We start from the raw sequence: 23,842 nt of genomic DNA, 5'->3' as shown, positions 1-23,842 counted from the left end.
ACAATGTATATAACCACTCATTGAAAAATTAAAGACAGTTCTAAAATAATGGCCTGATTAATATATTTCCATCACTCATTTAAATCTATAGAATAAGAAAGTAGGAATGGATACCTGGTTCTTCACAGCATGCCATGCTTGATTCCAATTCTAGAGTATCCCTTGGTGATCTACATGTTCTAGTAGGCAGCAATGTATAGAAGTGGTGGCCATGAATAACCTGGAGCAGTGAAAAAAACAGTCATACTAGATGAATTATGCAAAAAGAGTGAATTAATCAAATGTAAAAATGTACCATCTATTTTTCTCATTGAAAAAAAGTCCTAAATTTGACTTTGATATACATACTTTTGTTTCTTGACATCCTGTGGGAACAGCAGCCTCAGCAGTATTTACTGCCTGAGAGGGCGCTGTAACTTCAATCATGTATAAATCCCATGGGTAACGCCTCCATACACGGCCATGAGTGTCAGTTATACCACCAAGTACCAGTAGATTGAATAAAAGATTATCTACACCTTGTTGAACCTATAACATGTTAATAGTACATCACCTTAATTATTTTAAAAGGATGGGGATATCTGTACTCTGAATAAACCCACATTATCCTCGGGCAGACATCCGGGCATTTTCAAAGTTGAGTTTGCGCCGTTTCCTCAACTTTAGCCGTTTTCACTGGCTCTTTGACTGGCACTCCACAACAGCTTGCGCAGAGCCCAGAGAAATACATGTTACATTGGTGCACGTCTTAGCAACATAGATCGTTATGTGACGTAGCTCCGTCCCGGGATAGTAAAGGAAATAAAACTTGGATAGGAAATCTAATACAATGTTCATGAATCTGAGCCTTAATTCAAACCCTTAAAAAAATAACATACACAATCATAGACTGTTCAACACAAAGTGTATTTTGTATAGTCCAAAAACACAAAACAAATGACTGGCAACAAATCAACATACTGAAAAATTTGATGAATTTTTAGTTTAGAACAAATGATACTCACAGCGGGGGTTATGTCCAGGTGGAATATCTTTGGGTCTGGACGTACAGGTTTAGTGATGTAATCACCTAACACAGACACAATAGTATTCACATCAACTTTCTTCTCAGCCAAGGGAACAGTAACACAAGCATCTTTTATTGGTTTATGAACTTCAATCAACCTTTCTGTTAATCTTCTCACTGCCAAAGATTTGCCAACACCAGCTCTATCTGATATTAAAACTTGCACACAGCATCTGACGAACAGAAACAACCCATCAGGAAGAAAAGGACAAAAAACCAAACAATATGTTCAACTGACATAACAATTAAATGTCTCCTAAGAGGACACCTGTCTAATGAATTCATCCTTACCTATTATGTGTCAGATTAGCAACAGGTACAGCTGTCATCTGGGAGGACACCTGTCTAATGAATTCATCCTTACCTATTATGTGTCAGACTAGCAACAGGTACAGCTGTCATCTGGGAGGACACCTGTCTAATGAATTCATCCTTACCTATTATGTGTCAGATTAGCAACAGATACAGCTGTCATCTGAGAGGACACCTGTCTAATGAATTCATCCTTACCTATTATATGTCAGATTAGCAACAGGTACAGCTGTCATCTGAGAGGACACCTGTCTAATGAATTCATCCTTACCTATTATGTGTCAGATTAGCAACAGGTACAGCTGTCATCTGATAGGACACCTGTCTAATGAATTCATCCTTACCTATTATGTGTCAGATTAGCAGCATGTACAGCTGTCATCTGATAGGACACCTGTCTAATGAATTCATCCTTACCTATTATGTGTCAGATTAGCAACAGGTACAGCTGTCATCTGAGAGGACACCTGTCTAATGAATTCATCCTTACCTATTATGTGTCAGATTAGCAACAGGTACAACTGTCATCTGATAGGACACCTGTCTAATGAATTCATCCTTACCTATTATGTGTCAGATTAGCAACAGGTACAACTGTCATCTGAAAGGACACCTGTCTAATGAATTCATCCTCACCTATTATGTGTCAGATTAGCAACAGGTACAGCTGTCATCTGAGAGGACACCAGTCTAATGAATTCATCCTTACCTATTATGTGTCAGATTAGCAACAGGTACAGCTGTCATCTGATAGGACACCTGTCTAATGAATTCATCCTTACCTATTATGTGTCAGATTAGCAACAGGTACAACTGTCATCTGATAGGACACCTGTCTAATGAATTCATCCTTACCTATTATGTGTCAGATTAGCAACAGGTACAACTGTCATCTGAGAGGACACCTGTCTAATGAATTCATCCTTACCTATTATGTGTCAGATTAGCAACAGGTACAGCTGTCATCTGATAGGACACCTGTCTAATGAATTCATCCTTACCTATTATGTGTCAGATTAGCAACAGGTACAACCGTCATCTGAGAGGACACCTGTCTAATGAATTCATCCTTACCTATTATGTGTCAGATTAGCAACAGGTACAGCTGTCACCTGAGGGGACACCTGTCTAATGAATTCATCCTTACCTATTATGTGTCAGATTAGCAACAGGTACAACTGTCATTTGAGAGGACACCTGTCTAATGAACTCATCCTTACCTATTATGTGTCAGATTAGCAACAGGTACAGCTGTTATCTGAGAGGACGCCTGTCTAATGAATTCATCCTTACCTATTATGTGTCAGATTAGCAACAGGTACAACTGTCATTTGAGAGGACACCTGTCTAATGAACTCATCCTTACCTATTATGTGTCAGATTAGCAACAGGTACAGCTGTCATCTGAGAGGACGCCTGTCTAATGAATTCATCCTTACCTATTATGTGTCAGATTAGCAACAGGTACAACTGTCATCTGAGAGGACACCTGTCTACTGAATTCATCCTTACCTATTATGTGTCAGATTAGGAACAGGTACAGCTGTCATCTTAGAGGACACCTGTCTAATGAATTCATCCTTACCTATTATGTGTCAGATTAGCAACAGGTACAACTGTCATCTGAGAGGACACCTGTCTAATGGATTCATCCTTACCTATTATGTGTCAGATTAGCAACAGGTACAACTGTCATTTGAGAGGACACCTGTCTAATGAATTCATCCTTACCTATCATATGTCAGATTAGCAACAGGCACAGCTGCCATCTTAGAGGACGCCTGTTTAATAAACTGTTCCTTTAAATATGTTTGTATATCTTTCACAAAAGGCAATCTTGAAGCATCAATCCTGTAGGAATCTAATGCTGTCACCATGTGAGAGTGATTTTCTTGTTCCCGACTGCAAAATACCATCAGTCGATAATCTGAAAGATTACAAAACAACATGCACAAAATGCAGACTAATTTAAAAATCAAAGAAAGCTTAGAAAGAGTATTAAAGAAACATTAAAAATTAATTCAAATTTACTTGTACCTGAGATATTGATGGAAAAACTGAAAACTAATTATGTAAATCAGGTAACTAATATGAACAGAAAAGAACAAAAAAATTATGAATTGTTATGCTAATTAAAGAATTAATATGAACAAATTTCAACTCAAAATTAATAAGGCCTGGCTATTGTCCTAGAGCATTTATGTACCAAATTTTATTCAAATGTGATGATCAGTAATTGAGATATCAGTGTTAATTAATTATGTTAATTAGGTGATTAATAAGCATATATATTTACAAAAAAGTAATTGGGTCTCTGCATAGTTCTAGACTCTTTAAAAGTTTCATCAAAATCCAATTCGCAAATTAGGTAATTAATATGCATGGATTTTTATGGTTCTTGAGATATCAGTGGACACACATACACACACACACCCACACACACGCACACACGCACACCCACAACACATATACAGACACACTAACTGTCAATAATATAAACATGTCATTGATGTGATACACTCCTCACCCTGAAAGAGAAAACAAAAACTTCTTCCAGTCAGTTACAGAATTCCGTTCGTATGGTTAAAGTTTGAATGAAATCAACCATGGCATATTAGAGACAAGCAGACTGTCGGCTGAGATAGCTCCGTTGTTAGCAATGCTCATTACAATTAAAGAACAGAAGATATCATTAGAATGAACAATTTGTATAGTATCAAAGCAATCAGACATGCGGTTTTCAACAAGAAGTGGAAAATATCACTTTTTACCAAAAATTACAAAAATATTCACTAAAATTAGAGAATTGTAGATATCATCACGCAATGAACAAATCTGAGAGAGGTCCACATGTAGTACCTATATATGTAATATCAAAGCATTTGGACTTGCGGTTTTCAACAAGAAGTCGAAAATATCACTTTTTACCAAAAATGACAAAAATATTCACCAAAATTAGAAAATTGAAGATATCATTACAAAATGAACAAATCTAAGAAAGGTCCACATGTAGTATCTATATATGTAATATCAAAGCAAATGAACTTGCAGTTTTTAACAAGAAGTTGAAAATATCACTTTTTACCAAAACAGACAAAAATATTCATCAAAATTAGAGAATTGGAGATATCATTACAAAATGAACAAATCTGAGAGAGGTCCACGTGTAGTACCTATATATGTTATATCAAAGCAATTGGACTTGAGGTTTTTAACAAGAAGTTGAAAGTATCACTTTTTACCAAAAATGACAAAAATATTCACCAAAATTAGAGAATTAAAGATATGATCATGAAATGAACAAATCTAAGAGAGGTCTACCCAAGGTACATATACACCAAGTATCAAAGCATTCAGGCTTGTAGTTTTCAAGAAGAAGTCGAAAAAGTAAAACATTGACACAGACGACGACGGACAATTACTCATATGATAAGCTCCGCTCGACAAAGTCGACAGCATAGCTAAAAAGGCTCCAAAACAGTCGTTAAAGCGAAATAGCCATCAGTCGGCAAATTTGTATCCATCTTTGAAACTTTGAAAGTTTGAACAAATTTGTGTATGACTAAGATCCGCCTCTGAAATAATAAAACTGCTTAATTTTGGTACAATTTAGCGCTAGTTTGATAATTCAGCCATCTTGCATTGAATAATGAAATAAATTGATATGCATATGTGTATAGATTGGCCCAGCATGAAGGAGATACATACAGACATAATGTGGTGAATTTATCTACATCTAAATCAATCTGATTAAAATCGGATGTAGTGTACGGGCTTTAATTATTTTGGCTATAAACTTATTTTAATTTTATTTTTTATTACTTTTGTTATTAATGCCCTTTTATTTTATTTTATTTTATTATTTTACTTTGATTTTGATTTTGTGATTTTTTTAATTCCGCCCTACCTACATCTGAGCCGATGCCTATGTAACGAGATTTCAACGAGACCCACTATCGACGATTTTAGTCAACGAATCACATACCTCCTTCTATAGCGCACATGATGACATCACCGGGCGGAGTCGGGTGGCAAACACACTCAAATAAAATGGCGGATTATACCGACGTTAGCGACCGAGAATAACACGGCTTTTCGGTAAGTTTATCATTGTCAAATGCAACGAAAGTCATTTTTATGTTAATATTGTGGCTCGAATGGTTCGACTTTAGATCGTTATTTTGCATAGTTATTCTGGGAGTGACGATTTTGTTTCCGCCGTTTCGACCGAACACCAGTGTCTTTTTCCAGTCGCCTGCCCTGGAGACGGGTGAGGTTTTGTTGAAGATCGGGCCAACATCGTCTACGGTATTGAAACCGTAGCTGTAAATATTCATCAAATTGTATCATCATTTTGTACATTATACAATAACTCTTTATTAATGTAATTGAGCTGATTTGGACTGGAATAAAATATTTTTTATTGGAACACATCGCAATTGATCAGGAAATATTTTGTTGCTCCAATTTTCTGCGTCGATGCCGTGGGCCGGTGACCGTTATACAATTTAAAATCAGTTTGCATTGTTTACTATAGCTGTTTACAGTGTTCTAATCATTACGATTTACTTATTTTTTTGCTTCCATTCTAGATAATTATGCTCAGTGATGTAAAATTGAAGCGATGACTGAATGAACAAACCTTGGCTGGCGAAGATGTATCTGGAAGTGTACACATTTGTTGGAAGTAAAAAAAATATTCAATGTAATGACAAAAATTGTAAAATGCTGTGGAATTTCTTTTGCAAATAAAAATATACTAGCAATTTTCTATTAATGGTTTATTCAAGTTGGCAAAATATAATGTACAGAGAGATTGCCCGTAGAGTATCGCTACACTGAAAAGTAAGCAACCGACAGCCTGTATAAAAGGGGGGCTGTGATTGGCTGTTACTTACGCGAGATTTGAACGGGACTTACATAGGCGTCGGATCAGATGTAGGTAGGGCAAAATTAAAAAAAAATCACAAAATCAAAATCAAAGTAAAATAATAAAATAAAAGGGCATTAATAACAAAAGTAATAAAAATAAAATTAAAATAAGTTTATAGCCACAATAATTAAAGCCTGTACACTACATCAGATTTTAATCAGATTGCATCTAAATTTAAGTTCCAGTTTTCAGACTTCATCCAACAGGACTAATAAACAAGCAGCCTATCGGCTGAGATAGCTCTGGTGTTAGCAATGTACATTTCAATTAAAAAACTGAAGACATCATTAGAAAATGAACAATATGAATATTATCAAAGCAATCGGACTTACAGTTTTTAACAAGAAGTCGAAAATATCACTTTTTACCAAAAATTACAAAAATATTCACCAAAATAAATTAATTAGAGAATTGAAGATATCATCACAAAATGAACAAATCTGAGAGAGGTCCAAATGTAGTACCTATATATGTAATATCAAAGCAATCCGACTTGTGGTTTTTAACAAGAAGTCGAAAATATCACTTTTTACCAAAAATGACAAAAATATTCACCAAAATTAGAGAACTGAAGATATCATCACAAAATGAACAAATCTGAGAAAGGTCTACATGTAGTATCTATATATGTAATATCAAAGCAATTGAACTATTGGTTTTTAACAAGAAGTTGAAAATATCACTTTTTACCAAAAATTACAAAAATATTCACCAAAATTAGAGAATTGAAGATATCATCACAAAATGAACAAACCTCAGAGAGGTCCACATGTAGTACCTATATATGTAATATCAAAGCAATCGAACTTGCGGTTTTTAACAAGAAGTCGAAAATATCACTTTTTACCAAAAATGACAAAAATATTCACCAAAATTAGAGAATTGAAGATATCATCACGAAATGAACAAATCTGAGAGAGGTCCACATGTAGTACCTATATATGTAGTATCAAAGCAATTGGACTTGCGGTTTTTAACAAGAAGTCGAAAATATCACTTTTTACCAAAAATGACAAAAATATTCACCAAAATTAGAGAATTAAAGATATCATTACAAAATGAACAAATCTGAGAGAGGTCCACATGTAGTACCTATAGATGTAATATCAAAGCAATCGAACTTGCGGTTTTTAACAAGAAGTCGAAAATATCACTTTTTACCAAAAATGACAAAAATATTCACCAAAATTAGAGAATTGAAGATATCATCACGAAATGAACAAATCTGAGAGAGGTCCACATGTAGTACCTATATATGTAGTATCAAAGCAATTGGACTTGCGGTTTTTAACAAGAAGTCGAAAATATCACTTTTTACCAAAAATGACAAAAATATTCACCAAAATTAGAGAATTAAAGATATCATTACAAAATGAACAAATCTGAGAGAGGTCCACATGTAGTACCTATATATGTAATATCAAAGCAATTGCACTTGCGGTTTTTAACAAGAAGTCGAAAATATCACTTTTTACCAAAAATGACAAAAATATTCACCAAAATTAGAGAATTGAAGATATGATCATGAAATGAACAAATCTGAGAGGTCCACATGTAGTACCTATATATGTAATATCAAAGCAATTGGACTTGCGATTTTTAACAAGAAGTCAAAAATATCACTTTTTACCAAAAAGGACAAAAATATTCACCAAAATTAGAAAATTGAAGGTATCAACATGAAATGAACAAACCTAAGAGAGGTCTACCCAAGGTACATATACACCAAGTATCAAAGCATTCAGGCTTGTAGTTTTCAAGAAGAAGTCGAAAAAGTAAAACATTGACACGGACGACGACGACGGACAATCACTCATATGATTAGCTCCGCTCGACAAAGTCGACAGCGGAGCTAAAAATGTTTCCTATGATTGCCAGGTACAATCCCTGGCATTAACTGCCTCCACTTTGCACCCAGATCGTTAACGTTTTTAGGTTGTTTTAATTATTGTTATGGGTGTCAATTCTGCAAATAATATTGTATGCATTACCTGTATTCCTGCGAGTGTCCTGTGAGAGTTGATTGTGCTTGACTTCAGCAGTTGTACTTATATCATAGTCCAACTGATCAGCATTCACCAAACAGTAAATTTTACCAGAGTTGTCAAACATAGCACGTCGCCATAGTAACACAACCTAATCAACAACATTAACTGTTTATTATTATATCATTATTATAAATAAATTTGATATAATTATGTATTATTAGAATATTTTACATATTCCCACAATATTATACATTAGAAGATACACAAAGCAAACTATAATTTACCCAACGTGAAGTAAGCAAATTTTCATATTGGGCTGTAGTACATGTCTTGTTGAGATATCATTTTGAACAACTGAATAGTTGGCTGTGATTAATACATTTGACCAAAATCATGCAATCATTACAGAAGGCTGGTTTTATCCAAGAGGTACCATGTTAAGACTGATTTTTCAAAAAAGTTTTAAATGAAAGGAACACCAGTACTGTAAAATTTCTAATAGAAGCCGCGGCTTCTATAAAATAGTACAATACAACAGAAAGGGTGCGGTTTCTATTAAAGCATCTACACATGAGAGATGTTGCATTTTTGTTTTCAATTGTTCAAACAAAAAATGGGTGTCACTTCTATTAGGGTTGCGGCTTTTAATACAGATTTAACAGTAGACCTTTCTGGTAGAAAACTTTTATCAATTTACTCACTTGTTCCAGAGTGGTTTGTGGTGTACATATCAATACTTCATCATAAGATGGCAATGGTTTATCTTTATCAGCCATATATATGGAAAGCACATCACTTAAAATTTCATCTGGCAGAAAATAAAAAAGTATCATTGAGAATTGGTAATTAATGTTAAGAACCATCATTATTATAATTGCTATTTGTTAAAGATGGATCTTATTGGTTAAACATCAAATGGAAAATTAGCATTAAAAGAGATTGCATTAAACAAGGTTTATGTGATGTAATTATAGTTTAGACTTAACTCACTGTAAGGAGTTACATTCACTTTTTGGCACTCTCACTTGTGATACACTTACCCTTGTGTCTCACCACAAGATTTGGTTTTCCAGTGTTCAAATATTTCGGGAAATTTCTATTAATTTCAACAGGATCTGTAAAATGAATATTATATTATTACTATTATTATTATTCCTCCTTGTCATCATCAGCATCATCATTATCATCAGTGAAGTATCATCAGTGAAGTATCATCATCAGTAAAGCAGCATCAGTGAAGCATGCTCAAAATTTTGATAAGCCACCAATCTTCCATTGCAATACAGTAACAGTATCTGTATGTGAACTAGGATATGAACTAAGGAGCTTTATCTCTTTCAAAGAAAAGCTCTACCTTTTTATCTGCCCTACAGATACACATTTGACCAGAAATATGCAAATTAGTATGTTATTAAATAATTATTAAATGTCATGTCATCAAAAACAAATGATAATTTTATCTATTGAATCACATTCTATGAATGTAATAATTAAAAGCAATGTTATTCTGTAACACCAAGCACAGTGTATGTCAGAATACAAGTCTGATATAAATCTCACTTTTAGTAGCAAGATATCGTAGCGTATGGCCAAGATGTTCCAAACTCAGATAGTCTTCAAGGCTTACAGCTGTCAGTGAAATCTGGGAATTTTTCCAAAGTTGTTGCAGTTTTTCAATTAGATCACTGTATACAGAAAAAAAGAATTATATTTCGTGTATAAGAAAAATAATATTGAATAGGGTCAACCTTATGTACATGTAGCACTGAGTAAAAGTAAATGTAGTGTAAATTATTTACTGTAAATATACAGTCATGAACTCAATGATATTCACATTAACAAAACAAAAATCAGAGAAGTAAAGATGCTGTCACATACCCTTTAGATTTTCCAAGTCCAGTTAACAGCGAGCTTGTAATCTTACAGAGAGATCTGACTTTCTCTTCATGTCTATCCTGGTGTGAGGAATCCACTGGTGATCCATGAGTTGTAGTTATGCTTGGTGTTTGTACATTAGGTATGGTAGGTGAATCTCTCTCTACTGCTGGTGTAGAGTTGTCCAACCCATTCTCAAACAACTTCATTTCCATATCATCTTCCCATTCTTTGCATAACCTTGCCATCAGTTCTTCATCTTGCATGTTTTCATAATACCAGGCTATTGCATTACCAATATCAGCTGCTGGACCACATGCTTGCATTGCTGCTTTGGCTTGAACTTCTGATAAGTCCTCATCTACCAATTCTTGCAAAAACTTCTTAACCTTCTCCAGATCTACCCCAGATTCCTCCGGCATGTCCATCATCTTTTCCAGCTCAGGTGTCTCCATAGAAGCATTAACTTCTATGGGTTCCATTTCCATTTCTTCCTGGTCATTTTGAGACCCAACTCCCATGAATGCAGCATTCAGAGCTTCTCTCACATCTGATTCAGTACAACTGTCGTTTAAACTAGCCAACAAAGTATACACACCTGCAGCCATTTCTTTTTCATTTGACATCAGCTTAGCCAACTCACGCCTTAGAATCACAAGCTGTTCAGTTGTGAAGTAATTCAGATGATATATCTCAGATCGTTTCTCCTCCACATATTCCTGCCACTCTTTAAGACAGTTTTCCATAAAACTACACAATTTGTCTAGTTCAGTTGTCACTTCTCTTGTCCCCTTCAAGTCATGTGAGTCACCAATTCCAAAGTCAACCATGATAGAAACCTTTCTCCTACGATCACAGTATATAATGGCTACCCATTCTGAGAATAGTACATTTCCTGCTGCACAGAGTTTAATGAAGGAATCAGCCAATCGTATTATTCCTGATAGAATCTAAAAAAAATCCACAATATGACTATTATAAACAAGTAATTGCATAACATAAACCTTGTAATTTCTCAAGATTAAAAAATATATAAATAAAATAAAATAATTAAAGCATGTTAGAGATGGCTCCAGAACTGCATTGGCAAACATGACCACCAGTCGCCAGTTTGATTCCAATCTGACAAACAAAATGACATACATTGAGGTTCCATAATGTTCAATGTACATTCCAAGTTTGAATGAAATCTGTCAATGCATGACCAAGATTTAAATCCGAAATGCTTGTTTTTGATGAATTTTTAACATTAAAACAATCATAATTCAGTCATCTTAAATTGAATCACAAAACAATAATTTAAAATATGCTTATGTGCAACATGATGCAGTATCTATAAATTTTGAACATGATCCGACAGGACATGTCAGAGATAGAGCTGAGGAACAGCTTTCATAAACAAAATGGCCACTAGTCAGCCATTATGCATCCAATCTGAAAAACAGTTATAATATTGTCCAATATATGTATCAAGTTTCAATAAAATTGGTCAATACATGACCAAGATCCTGTTCTGGTAAGTAGTGTTAAACATTAAACTCCCAACACATACAGTGTGCATGTACCGTGTTTTAACACATGTTAGCAAACTGCTGGAATTTAATTTATTAATTTGAAAACTAGCCAATTAACATATGCAGATTATTTATCAAGTATCAAACTGCATTCCATTCCTCCAGTGGCTCTTGATATATTTGCGGAACAAGATTATACACATCCATTCATACCAACAAACATCAGTATGACATTAGCCTCCCTTTGAGCTCTGCACATGGAACAAATTGATGTGCAAATTAAACAAATTAATGTTCAATATGTGTACCAAGAATGAGCAAAATCTGTCCATGCATGACCAAGATCTGGTCCGAGAATGGCAGAAATGCTTGATTTTGAGATATTTGTAACATAAAAATCCTTTTGCCAACTGCAACATATTTCTCATCTGCTGTTTTGAAAAAAAAAAAAAACACACCTCAGTGAATCTCTCCACTTCATCCCTTCCTTGTTCAGCTTTCCCAGCAACCAACATCAGTTTACTCTGTAAATCTGTCAGCATATCGAGATTGTACTTCTTATCTTTACTGACTGTCTCCTCATCCTCCTCATCATCTTCTTCTAATGTAGAGACCTCGTCAGAGTGTACCAGTAAGCTCAAAACAGATTCTAAAGTATCCTGATAAAAAAAAAGTTATGCACATTGAGTACATTAAATGACTTAATTTACAGCAGTTCTGAGAATTATTTGGACAGTTAGCAATATGGATGGCAACTTGGCAAAACATGATTGTGTTTGCTTTGGTAGATTGAAGGTGATTGTAGGTTACAGAATCATGTTTGATGTATATGTGAATATCATATCAGAGATATGGCTATGGAACAGCTCCCAGTCAGCCATTTTTAAGCCAATCAGGAACAAATCATTACAAAGAACAGAGGTTAACATTTTGGAGAGTAAGCTGACATTGCTCTTTGTACAATAACATTGACAGAACAATTTTTAGCTCAGTTACATCACATGTGGTCCACTGTCATGAATAATTATAATTATATCATATGAAAATGTTGGGATTTGATCAAATTGATTTATTACAAATAATGGAAAAAACAATCACCTTTGAGTTGACACGACTGTCAATCTTCCCAACTCTATATATTCCTTTTGTGTTGATGGCCTCTGCCTGGATAAGAGATGATGTTTCAACCGATCCATGAGAATCCTTCACTCCTTTCAACCATTCCAGATGATGACTAATGTCTTTCTATTTAATGGATAAATGTGTACCATCAATTATAAAGTGCCCCCTCCAAGAAATTATATTCTTTTTTTCACATTGTGGTAATTATTATCAATTATTAGGGTTGTACAAACCCGTTTGTTTACCTAATCATACCTACTAGAAAGTCCGTGGAAATAATAAATTCCATTTATTACACGTACACTCAACTACAGATTGCAGCCCCAATTGGAAACTATTAGGGAATATATCCTGTTCACAAAGAACACCTTAGGGTACATTGTAGCATTCCCTATAGGAAAAAAGGCCTTCCCTAAGGGGTCACACTGTGCACGCAAACGAGGTGTGATCCAATATTCCAACAAACGTTTCCGCTGCCACAACGGGCCGCCGGAAGCTTGTGGGAAGGTGGGTGGGTTTCACAGACTTTCTGGTAGGTATGATTAGGTAAACAAACAGGTTTGTACAACCCTAATAGTTTACTACATCACCTACCAGAAAGTATGTGGAAATAATTCATTTATCACTCGTAGGCAGAGTAGCTTGCTCACCTGAGGTGGGGAAGCTCCGACGGCTGAAATGTATATTTTTCGACCCCAAAAAGGAAGGTCCAAAAACAAAAACTGAGAAATCTAAAGCTACCCACCAACAAGGAGTCTAGTCCCAGTCTAAAACCAATTAGGTGACTCTTCAGGAACGAGGGTAGACCCCCCAATTTAGGGAGGCTACTATAGCCGGTCAATTGAACAATAAATAGGACCCCCAACAATTTTAATGCATCGATAGGGTTCGATAGTGCTGAACGAAAAGCGTCAAGCAAAGGAGGCTGGTTTCAGCTGAAGGCACTATCGCACTAACGTTTTCGCGCATAGGGCCCCATGGTGGTGCAGGCTGGGTCAGCGAACACAGTCTGACCCCGCACCGCTGGACCCAACCTGTAGAGACCCTCCTCCAATGCTTGGAGGTCTCTCAGGTAATAATTATTGAAGACATTCTGAGATCTCCAGAACCCTGCTTGAAGCACCTGCTCAAATGAGGCCCCATACATCAAAGCCAATGAGTTAGCTACCCCGCGCACCTTATGTGCTTCACCTGGTGGCGTTCCAAACGAACCGATGAAGAAGCAGTTAACCTATACGCTTCCACGACTGTATCAAAAATCCACCGAGAAATGGTGACATTCGAAGCAGGGTGGCTCAATTTGCCCAGACAAACATGTGCTTCTCACTGCCCCTAGACACCTTGGTGCGATCGCAGTAACAGCTCAGAGCTCAAACCGGGCATAGAATCCGTTTCTGACGATCCTCCTTGCCCACAATGTTAGTGAAGCGTGGGATGACAATCGGCTCAGGGTCGCGCTCTGGGATTTGATTCCTGGCAAGAAAGCCCAGCCGAGTCTTCAGAATAACTTGGGAGTTCATAAAGGAGGCACATCCGCCACTAAAGGACAGTGCCCCATAGCTCTGAGCGTCGCCTACCTGACGCTAGAGCCAAAAGAAAAACTGTTTACATAGTGACATACTTAGCATCTGCCTTATCCATAGACTCGAAGGGGGTGCATAACACAGTTAGAACAACGACAAGTCCCAGTCAGGAGGATTAGCTAGCCCCTTGGCGCGTGGCCCCTTCAAGCAGAAAGACCGAAACAGATGTAACATAATAGAACTCGAGACCACTTTCAGTCCAGCATATTCTGATAAAACTGGGAATAAAACTGACCGATATCCTAGAATTTTCGATATAGATTTCCCTTGATTAAACAAATAACGGAAAAAATCGGCTACCTCGCTATAGAGGGACTGAGATGATCAATCTCCCTTCTGTCACACCAATCAGTTTCCATCTGGTTTCGTACAGCCGTCTGGTGCCATCCGACTGTGCCGAAGCGAGGAACTTGGACAACTCTGCAGAAAAGCCTTGCACTTGCACAAGTTTATCGATAGCCACCACGGTGAAGATGAAATAACGCGGGTCTCATTGGTAGCGTGCCGTCCAGCTGGGACAACAGATCCGGAAGCGTCTATGTGGCTCCAAGAGATCGATAAAGCGACCGTGGCAACTGCACTAATCTCCGGGAGGAGTGACACACACGTTGGGAGCTTGACGTTCTTGTGATTGGCAAACATATCTATCTGGACCCGTCCCAGAGACGAAAAAGGTAGTCCGCCATCCAATGGGGGATCTGCCACTTGGTGTTCTGAAACTGAATATGTCTCGAGAGGGCGTCCGCGGTACTGTTGCGTATCTCCAGGCACCAAAAGAGAATCTCCTCCGCTAGCTTCGACAACCTGGGGGAACGTGTCCCCCCCTCCTTGTTGATGTATGACACTACTGAGCTGTTGTCTGTTCGAAGCAAGACTCTGTGGGGGTGTGCGACTTCTTAAAAATGTTTCAGAGACAGTAGGACGGTCTGCAACTCCAACCAATTGATGTGGCGGTCCCACATCCCCTGGACCTGAAGGTCCATCTGATGACCACCCCATCCCTGGAGCGACGCATCTGTAATGAGGAAGTCGTCGGATCTAGGGGTACACCCTTTACAAAGTTCTGTGCATCCTGCCACCAAAGGAGGGCCGTCATCGCTTGATCTGACAATTGAACCCTGAAGGTCAAGTTCCGCATGTGGACTCTGTAGTCCAGTAAGCACCTCCGAATCGAACGAGGCCGGAGAGCTGCTAACGAAACCAGATGAAGAACTGACGTCATTTTCACAATAAGCCATATCAGTTCGGACATTGACGCCGATCTCGTCGACCGGCGTTGGCTTGCGAGCTCTACAAGAGAGGGCCCCTGAGAGGGGCAAACACTCCCTTGCTTCGTGTCGAACTCCATACCCAGAAACACTAGGCTGTGGGACGGTGTTGGGTTGGACTTGGCAATATTTATTAAAAAGCCCAACTCGTGCAGGAGCGTCTGCGTCAACTGCACATGCTCCAATTAGACCTCCCCGTCTTGGTTGTGTATTAACCAGTCGCCGAGGTACAAGTTCAGATTGACCGACGACCAGTGTAGCAGCTGGGTCACCTGTCTTAGCATTCTGGTGAAGACATACGGTGCCGTGCACAGACTGAAAGGGAGGGCAATAAACTCGTAGATTTTGCCCTCTATTGGGAATCTGAGATACCGGCTACATGAGTGGTGAATGGAAATGTGGTAAGCGTCGCTCAAATCCAGCGACGCCAACCAATCGCCCGAGTGCATTCTACTTCCTGTTGGATGCGCCTTGACCTCGTCCCTCAGCAAAAGAAGGGTACCAACCCCCCTCCCCTCCATCACCCTCTGAGCCCCCTCCATAGCCTGGGTCATACGAGGTGCCCAGGTTAGTTGGCCGGTGGGCGTGGTCTCCATGTCGGCAGTGGGAGAGGAGAGCGAGTCCAAAGGCGACTTCCCCATCGGGGGAATTACCACCGGCCCCGTGCGAAACAAGGGTCTCTCGGCCATCACTGCACAGTTCACAAGCTACGACCATAACTGCATATTAGTAAGGAACAGTTTTGTTTATAGTAATATAGCTGGAATATAACCATGTCAGAAATGTGATCTTTTAACATTAAAATGATTGACATTTGTATCTGATCGTACTTGTCCATATTAAGCCACAAGATGTAAAACGAATATATAAAATTTGAATATAATCAGTCAAAGCATTTAAGAGATATGGCTTTAGAAACCCAATCATTAAAACAAAATGGCCAGGAGTCAGCCATTTTGAATCCAATCTAAAAAATAAAATGACATGCATTAGGAACCTGTATCGTCTAATGTATGTATTAAGTTTGAACAAAATCCATCCATAAATGCAAGAAATGCTTGACATTTGACCACTTTGAAAAGGATCGTCAAAGTAATATATCCGTATATCTATGACATGATGTATAAGGAATATTTAAAATTTGAACATAATCAGTCAAAACAAGTCAGACATATGTGTCTGGAAACCCATTCATTAAAACAAAATGGCCGCCAGACAGCCATTTTGAATCTGATCTGAAAAATAAAATGATGTGCATCAGGAACCCATAATGTCTAATGTATGTATCAAGTTTGAACGAAATCCATCCATAAATGCTCGATATTTGATGATTTTTTAGCACAAAAATGACCACCATTTGTACAATTTGAATAGGATCGTCAAACCAATATATCTGTCTATCTATGACATGATGAATAATTAAAATTTTAACATAATCAGTCAAAGCAAATCAGAGATATGGCACTAGAACCACATTTATTAACACACAAGTCATGAATGACACTGCCTTCGCTAGTTGTCATTCTAAGGTTGCATGGACATAAATTGGCAAACGTGATTTCTATGGCATCCAGGTCAGCATTATTCTCAGCAAGGAAACCAGATAGCACCAAACCAGTACAACAGGTACAATGACAAGGAAGTATACAAATCAGATCTGCAAATATGTAGAGTCAGTGTTGTGTCTGTTTGGATAAACTAGTTTGTGGCCCTGGATTAGTTTCAATATCTCTAATAAGGACAAGATTACTTCTCATACGACAATGATACAAATAAAGTGCAAAAATCCAGAAAAATATTATCAAGTTTTTATTATCATACATTAATATTAACAAATCGTGTGAAATGTTATGTACAGAGAAACACATATTTATGCTTTGGTGGACAGAACTTCTCAAAGTAAAAAAAAAGAGGACCTGCGAAACTTTATACAATTGTCAGACACACAGTGAATAGTACCGGTATGTTTTTGTAATACATGTAGTTCCAGTGCCTTTGCTTTCTGAGAAGTAAAATCTGACTTTGCACCTGAAAAAAAAAAGAACATTTAGCTCAAAGTAAGCAGAGGTTGTAGCATATGTGCTCCCATTGGCTGTTAGATTTAATTAAAAAAGATATTTGAGTTTTTTTAGTATGAAAAAATATTACTTAATAAATTTATACCAGCCAGAAAAAAATTGCAGTTCACACTGTACTATTTTAAACATGTTCTACCAAAGTCTAGGATGAACTAATTCAACAGTCTGTTTCCACTCCACACATATTTACGGGATTCTGCAAAAATAAGATATTAAGAATGTGCAAAAAGCCAGAGTACTTGTGTTTTCAATGTCATTAAAATCTGACCAGGGATATGCCGAAAATTTCACTAAAAAAAATCTATTGGGAAAAATACAAAAAAAATACATTTAATATAAAAGCAGAAGTGCATAAAAAACTAATCAGCAGAGGTAGTGATCATGTAACCTAAGTATATATCAAATTTCTTTTGAACTGGATTGCATTGTCTCAGATTGGCTGCTAATTTGCATATTAATTTGCATACTAATTAACATATTGTAGTTGTATTAAAATAATATCCGAAGTTTTGAAAAAAAAAAAATTATGACTATTAAGTCAACATCATTAAAATTGAGGATTACGTGAATTTGATCCCCTCCCTAATATTGTTTCACATATCCCTTAAAACATGGCCACCGTTAAATCTATCTCAATCGAGGTCCGTAATTTATTTTCCTGCTCATAATGGAGATAAATTATGGTAGCTAAATTGCCACCCTGACTTCAGTACCGAAATAAATAGCTGATTAGGAAAATGTGTCACTGTTGACAGAGGTTCGATTTACCGATAAACTTCAACACCGCATGGAGCATGGAGGTCCCGGTCACGAGTGTAGTAACGCACTCGGGTATCATATTTACTTCAAAGGTAATTTAAAAGTGATGATATATTCATTGATATTGAATTTCATCATTGCTTTCATCCAGTCACGGTTGGACCGAACTTGACTTGTGTTTTCTTGATAATTCTAGTCTAATATGTCGCCACGAAACCAAGTTTCAATCTTTTAGCAGTTGTCAATAAACACCGGAAATAGCAATCGTACATAACAGAATCACGATCAGCGTGTTCTAAACTTTTACGTTTTTATTATTCCAGTATTTTATATGCCAAACGTTATTCCCAAGCCTTCTAAATGACAAGATAAACTTTCGATTTACACTTTTCATAACCAGTTCTTGAACTAATAACAGGACTATTTTTCTGGCAAAGTGTGACACTGTGTAATCGCTAGTTTCTCACTAAAGTCAGGACACAAAAGGATAAATCAAAGTTCATAATAAATACCATTGGCACAGTTTCTTACCTTTGAGATAGAATTTAATCTATGTAAGCCTTGTACAAAGAAAGATACAGTCCCGGAATACAATATCCCTCAGACGAAATCGACGGCGATTTCCTCAGCAGTTAGACTGGCGCATGCGCAATACAGTATGCCAGTTCTCTTGCGAGATGTCGTTAAAACTCAGATTTTTCCGGCAAATTTCGGCACTTGTACTGGTAAAATGTTGAAAATCACAGAAAAACACAATGAAATTTTGGCGAATCAAAAAAATACTTGGCGTGCATATGTATGGCATTGAGAATTACATTTGCACCAACTTGGAAAAAAATTGGACAGAGCATATCAAAGTTATAAGAGGTAAAAGACAGACGAACGGACGGATGGTCAGACAGAACCCAATCTATAAGCTAAAAATGACCACCAGTCGGCCATTTCGAATCTCATCTGAAAAACAAAATGATGTGCATCAAGGTCCTATGATGTCTAACGTATATACCAATTTTGAACAAAAACCATCTGTAAACAGCCGAAAAATGCTTGATTTTGATGATTTTTAGCACAAAAATGGCCGCCATTTGGCCATCTTGAATCAGATCGTGGAACAAATTGAGGTGCATATGTATGATATCATGTATGATGTATGTGTGAAGTTTGATTGTGATTGGTCCAGGCATTTCTTAGATACAGGTCCAGACGCACAGACGCACGCACGCACGGACACATGGAGGTCAAAACATAAGTAAAAATCTCTGAACACATTTATAAGTGAATAGTTCGTTTACACTGCACGTACAAAGACAAAGTCTGCTTCTTTTTTATGGGTTTTTTCAAATGGGTTAGATTAATCTGTAATGGTTCCCCCATACAAATCAGAAGAAGTTATACATGTATACAACAATAGTTCATAATAGATGTGAATTTGATACTTAAATGTAAAAGCTACGGTACTCACAAGTTTTTTTGGTAAATCTTTGTCATTTTTCAATGCATTCCAAAGGGGTTCACAAGCTTCCATTAACTCTTTGAAACCAGAATCTTCTTTCAAATCAAATATAACAGAAGAAAAACCAGTAGTAACTTGATGTAGTATTTTTACTCTGTCTATCTCCATGTCAGTTTCACCAGCTGATATCATAGCTAAATCCACAAAGACTTTCAACTGCTGTATGCCTGGAACGGAGATAAAACGATATATATGATCTATGATACAGTCTAGATGTTGGAGTCGATTATTCCAAAACAAAAGTGCTCAATACAAAGTATATGTAGAGCGGACAAATTCGGTAATAGAGGAATTAATACACAACTATATGAATACTGAAACTTGACAGCACTGTTACGTAAGGTACCTCACTCATCAGGACCTTTATGTTTAATAATTCACTGCACCAAAGAGCATACATTATAAACTTTGCAAATTAACATACTAATTAAAAATAAATCAAAGAAAGCTTAGAAAGAACTCCCATGTGCTGAGAGTATTGGAGACACATTAAATATAATTCGAAATTACTTAGCTGAAAACTAATTATGCAAATCAGAAAATTAATATGAACAGATTTGAGTGAAAACTAATGAGGTCTGCGCAATGTAACAGAAAATCTATGTCTCCAAGTTTAATTGAAATGTGATTAGAACCAAAAAATTATGAATTATTATGCTTATTAGGGAATTAATATGAACAGATTTTTACCCCAAACTAATTAGGTTTGTACATTGTCCTAGAGCATCTTTGTACTAAGTTTCATTGAAATGGAATAATTAGTACAGTGAAAACTCCAAAATTTCGACCCCTCTAAAAATTCGATTGGCTATTTATTTGCCGGGTTTCGGTGTTTTATTTACCTCCAAATTTTCGACTCCACTAAAAATTGCCGACTCATTCTTATTCGAAAATTGCGACCAGTTTTAGTTTTCCCCCAAACGAAAAAAAAAAACGATGTGAGCGTTCAAACGGGACCTTCCTCGAAGGCATGAATCCGGGTTTCTGATTGACTGAGAGATTTTTATTTTATTGGTAACGAAAATATATTCTAAATAAACGAAGTTTCAAATAAAAACGAACACAAAAATCTCGGCATGCTGCGTTTCTGAATTGTTGATTATTACTGTACTCAGTAGTGATTATAATAATGTACACACAATAAATTTGTTGAATGGTTATGAAATACAAATAAAAGTCAACTAAGTTTCATCGTAAGCGAATGATTCCGGTCTCGTATAAACGTTTGATGCTGTAGGATATCCGCCATGTTCTCTTAGGTCAAATAGGTCAAATCGCTAATTAACCAATCAAAAAGCTGGATGATGCCAACGTGTTCAAATTACCATAGCTTATTTAAATATGTTAATGTTATTGAACGCAATGCGAAGAGATTGATGTTGTAGTACGATATTTTGGCTTGGATTTTGATGCGAAAACGGCATGATTTTTTTTTAAATAAAAAAATTAGTTGTTTTTAAAAAATAAACTGGTCATCTGAAGAATAATTTAACATTGTTCACAGTGATAACAGCTCATTCTCGAAAGGAAGCTTACCCGCTCACGCTAGTCACGATAAAAATCATACACGTGTACTCTTGAATAGACAGACGTCAATGACTACGGTAAAACTTAGACTCTATTTTAGCCGGCAGGATTGATTGAAATGTCCGAAAAATGACGCCAAAATACACCTTAAAAGTCCCATTTTATTTTCTTAAATCCCATTTTATTTTTTAATCCAAGGGCGAATTTACGGCAGAATTTGGTCCCTCAAATAAGGGACACGTGAGCTTTGATTCTAACCGGATACATTGCACTGGGTCGGGGAGATAGTTTGCTAAACTTCCATGTATCTTTTGTCCAATGGGTACCTGTACTTCGAACATTCGCAAGTTTTCCTAGGTAGTGCGAGACAGCTTTGTCTTTTGACCTATTAGTTTTGTGCTGACCTCTTCTGCGCGTCTTGATGTTTTGTTTTGCTTGTCATAATACTCACTGATTGATGACTTTGTTTAGATTTTGAGTTACAACTCGGCCACGACTCTAAAAACATGTCACATTTCTAACGCCAATTATTTAAAACCGGTCGAAATTTTGGAGTTTTTACGGTACTTTAGATATCAGTGTGAAAGCTTAAAATTGGTTAATTATGCAAATTAGGTAATTAATATGTACAGATTGTAACCCACAATTATTCAGGTCTGTCTATTGTCCTACAGCATCCATGTACATTCATTGATATGTGATGTATAGTACCTGAGATATCAGTGTGAAAGTTGGTTAATTATGCAAATTAGGTGATTAATATGGACAAATATTTACCGGAAACTAATTGGGTCTGCATAATTCTAGATTCATTGAAATGTAAATGATTAGTACTTTAGATATCAGTAGAAAAGCTGAAAATTAATTATGCAAATTAGGTAATTAATATGCACAATTATTTACCCTAAAACTAATCAGGTCTCTGCATAGTCCTAAAGGATCTATGTACCAAGTTTCATTGAAATGCGATGATTAGTACTTGAGATACCCATGGAAAAGCTGAAAATTAACTAATTATGCAAATTAGGTGATTAATATGCACAAATATTTATCGAAAACAATCAATCTCTGCATAGTCCTTGAGTATGTAAGTACCAAGTTTCATTGAAATGTAATGCTAACTACTTATATCAAATGCTGAAAATTAATTAATTATGCAAATTAGGTAATTAATATGTACTGATATTACCATAAAAACTATCAGGTCTGTGCAGTGTCGTATGACATCTATGTACCAAGTTTCATTTGAAATGTGATGATTAGTACTTGAGATATCAGTGGAAAAACCGAAAATTGACTAATCATTATGCAAATTAGGTAATTAGTATCCACGGATTATTACCAAAAACTAATCAAAACCTAGCATTAGTTCAGAGCATCTATGTACCAAGTTTCATCAAAATCCAATGAGTGGTTGTTTAGATATCAGTGGAACAGTCATGGAACCACTAAAAAATAGCTAATTATCATGTAAATTAGGTAATTAATATGCACGGATTTTTACCAAAAATTAATCAAATCTGCGCATATGTTCAGAGCATCTATGTACCAAGTTTCATCAAAATCCAATGAGTGGTTCTTTAGATATCAGTGGAACAGTCATAGAACAGCTAAAAATTAGCTAATTATCATGCAAATTAGGTAATTAACGAGCATGGATTTTTACCAAAACCTAATCAAATCTGCGCATTGGCCCAGAGCATCTATGCACCAAGTTTCATCAAAAACCGATGTATGGTTCTTGAGATAGCAGTGGAACAGTCGGACACACATACACACACACATACACACATACACACATACAGACACACTAACTGCAAAGACTCCCATTTTGTGCTTCGCACATGGGAGTCAAAAACATACAGGTTTAAGTGTTACATAATAAGGGTTTTGATCTGTGTCGGCATGATGATACGAGTTCATTTCTTTTGTTTAGTGTGGAGTGGAGTGGTGAGGTCTAAAAATTATGATAAATTTTTCCTTCAAACATAGAATACATCGTTTGCTGGAGCTACTGTATGGGCTACCAAGAGCAAGAATTTATCATGTTATTCTATGATCAATATTTTATTTCTTTGAGTGACCAAACATGTTTACTTAGTTCTGTCGCATTTCTAGAGGCCTGATTAGTTTGTTTAATTGCGTAACTTCCGCTTAGTATATGATTCATGTACATGTACAATACAGCTGCGTAGTCTTCATATTTCATTAAGAACATTAGATTATTACACAAATTAAAATTATTCACCAAAACTAGGGACTGCCTTTCTATAATAAGAAAAATTATGCCTACATTGTTCATAT

The 23,842-nt window shown here is 36.4% G+C and overlaps 1 protein-coding gene and 2 long non-coding RNA genes across 3 annotated transcripts in view; 1 reads left to right on the top strand and 2 right to left on the bottom strand.

The window, feature by feature from the left end:
• Window positions 1–23,842, bottom strand: part of LOC144350052 (E3 ubiquitin-protein ligase rnf213-alpha-like) — a 156,006-nt gene that overhangs the window by 34,408 nt on the left and 97,756 nt on the right. The window contains exons 18-29 of the mRNA XM_085502817.1: window positions 19,961–20,178; window positions 12,787–12,933; window positions 12,147–12,347; window positions 10,178–11,124; window positions 9,860–9,984; window positions 9,340–9,414; window positions 9,001–9,107; window positions 8,303–8,447; window positions 3,110–3,305; window positions 1,005–1,239; window positions 349–528; window positions 115–220 (exon numbers count right to left, since the gene is read on the bottom strand). Of these exons, the coding sequence (XP_085358943.1) occupies window positions 115–220; window positions 349–528; window positions 1,005–1,239; window positions 3,110–3,305; window positions 8,303–8,447; window positions 9,001–9,107; window positions 9,340–9,414; window positions 9,860–9,984; window positions 10,178–11,124; window positions 12,147–12,347; window positions 12,787–12,933; window positions 19,961–20,178 (2,682 nt within the window). The remainder of the gene's footprint in view (window positions 1–114; window positions 221–348; window positions 529–1,004; window positions 1,240–3,109; window positions 3,306–8,302; window positions 8,448–9,000; window positions 9,108–9,339; window positions 9,415–9,859; window positions 9,985–10,177; window positions 11,125–12,146; window positions 12,348–12,786; window positions 12,934–19,960; window positions 20,179–23,842) is intronic.
• LOC146739489 (uncharacterized) lies at window positions 5,167–6,149 on the top strand. The gene is made up of 2 exons (XR_014930201.1): window positions 5,167–5,476; window positions 5,971–6,149. It is a non-coding gene; the product is annotated as an uncharacterized LOC146739489 (long non-coding RNA).
• Window positions 17,448–19,136, bottom strand: LOC146739488 (uncharacterized). Its single transcript, XR_014930200.1, has 2 exons — window positions 19,030–19,136; window positions 17,448–17,689 (listed from the first exon to the last, which is right to left on the bottom strand). It is a non-coding gene; the product is annotated as an uncharacterized LOC146739488 (long non-coding RNA).

The sequence above is a fragment of the Saccoglossus kowalevskii genome, chromosome 8, assembly GCF_978046115.1.
Source record: "Saccoglossus kowalevskii chromosome 8, keSacKowa6.1, whole genome shotgun sequence".
Lineage (NCBI taxonomy): Eukaryota > Metazoa > Hemichordata > Enteropneusta > Harrimaniidae > Saccoglossus > Saccoglossus kowalevskii.
The sequence above is the reverse complement of the archived record's forward strand: the minus strand, read 5'-3'. Positions and strand labels throughout refer to the sequence as shown.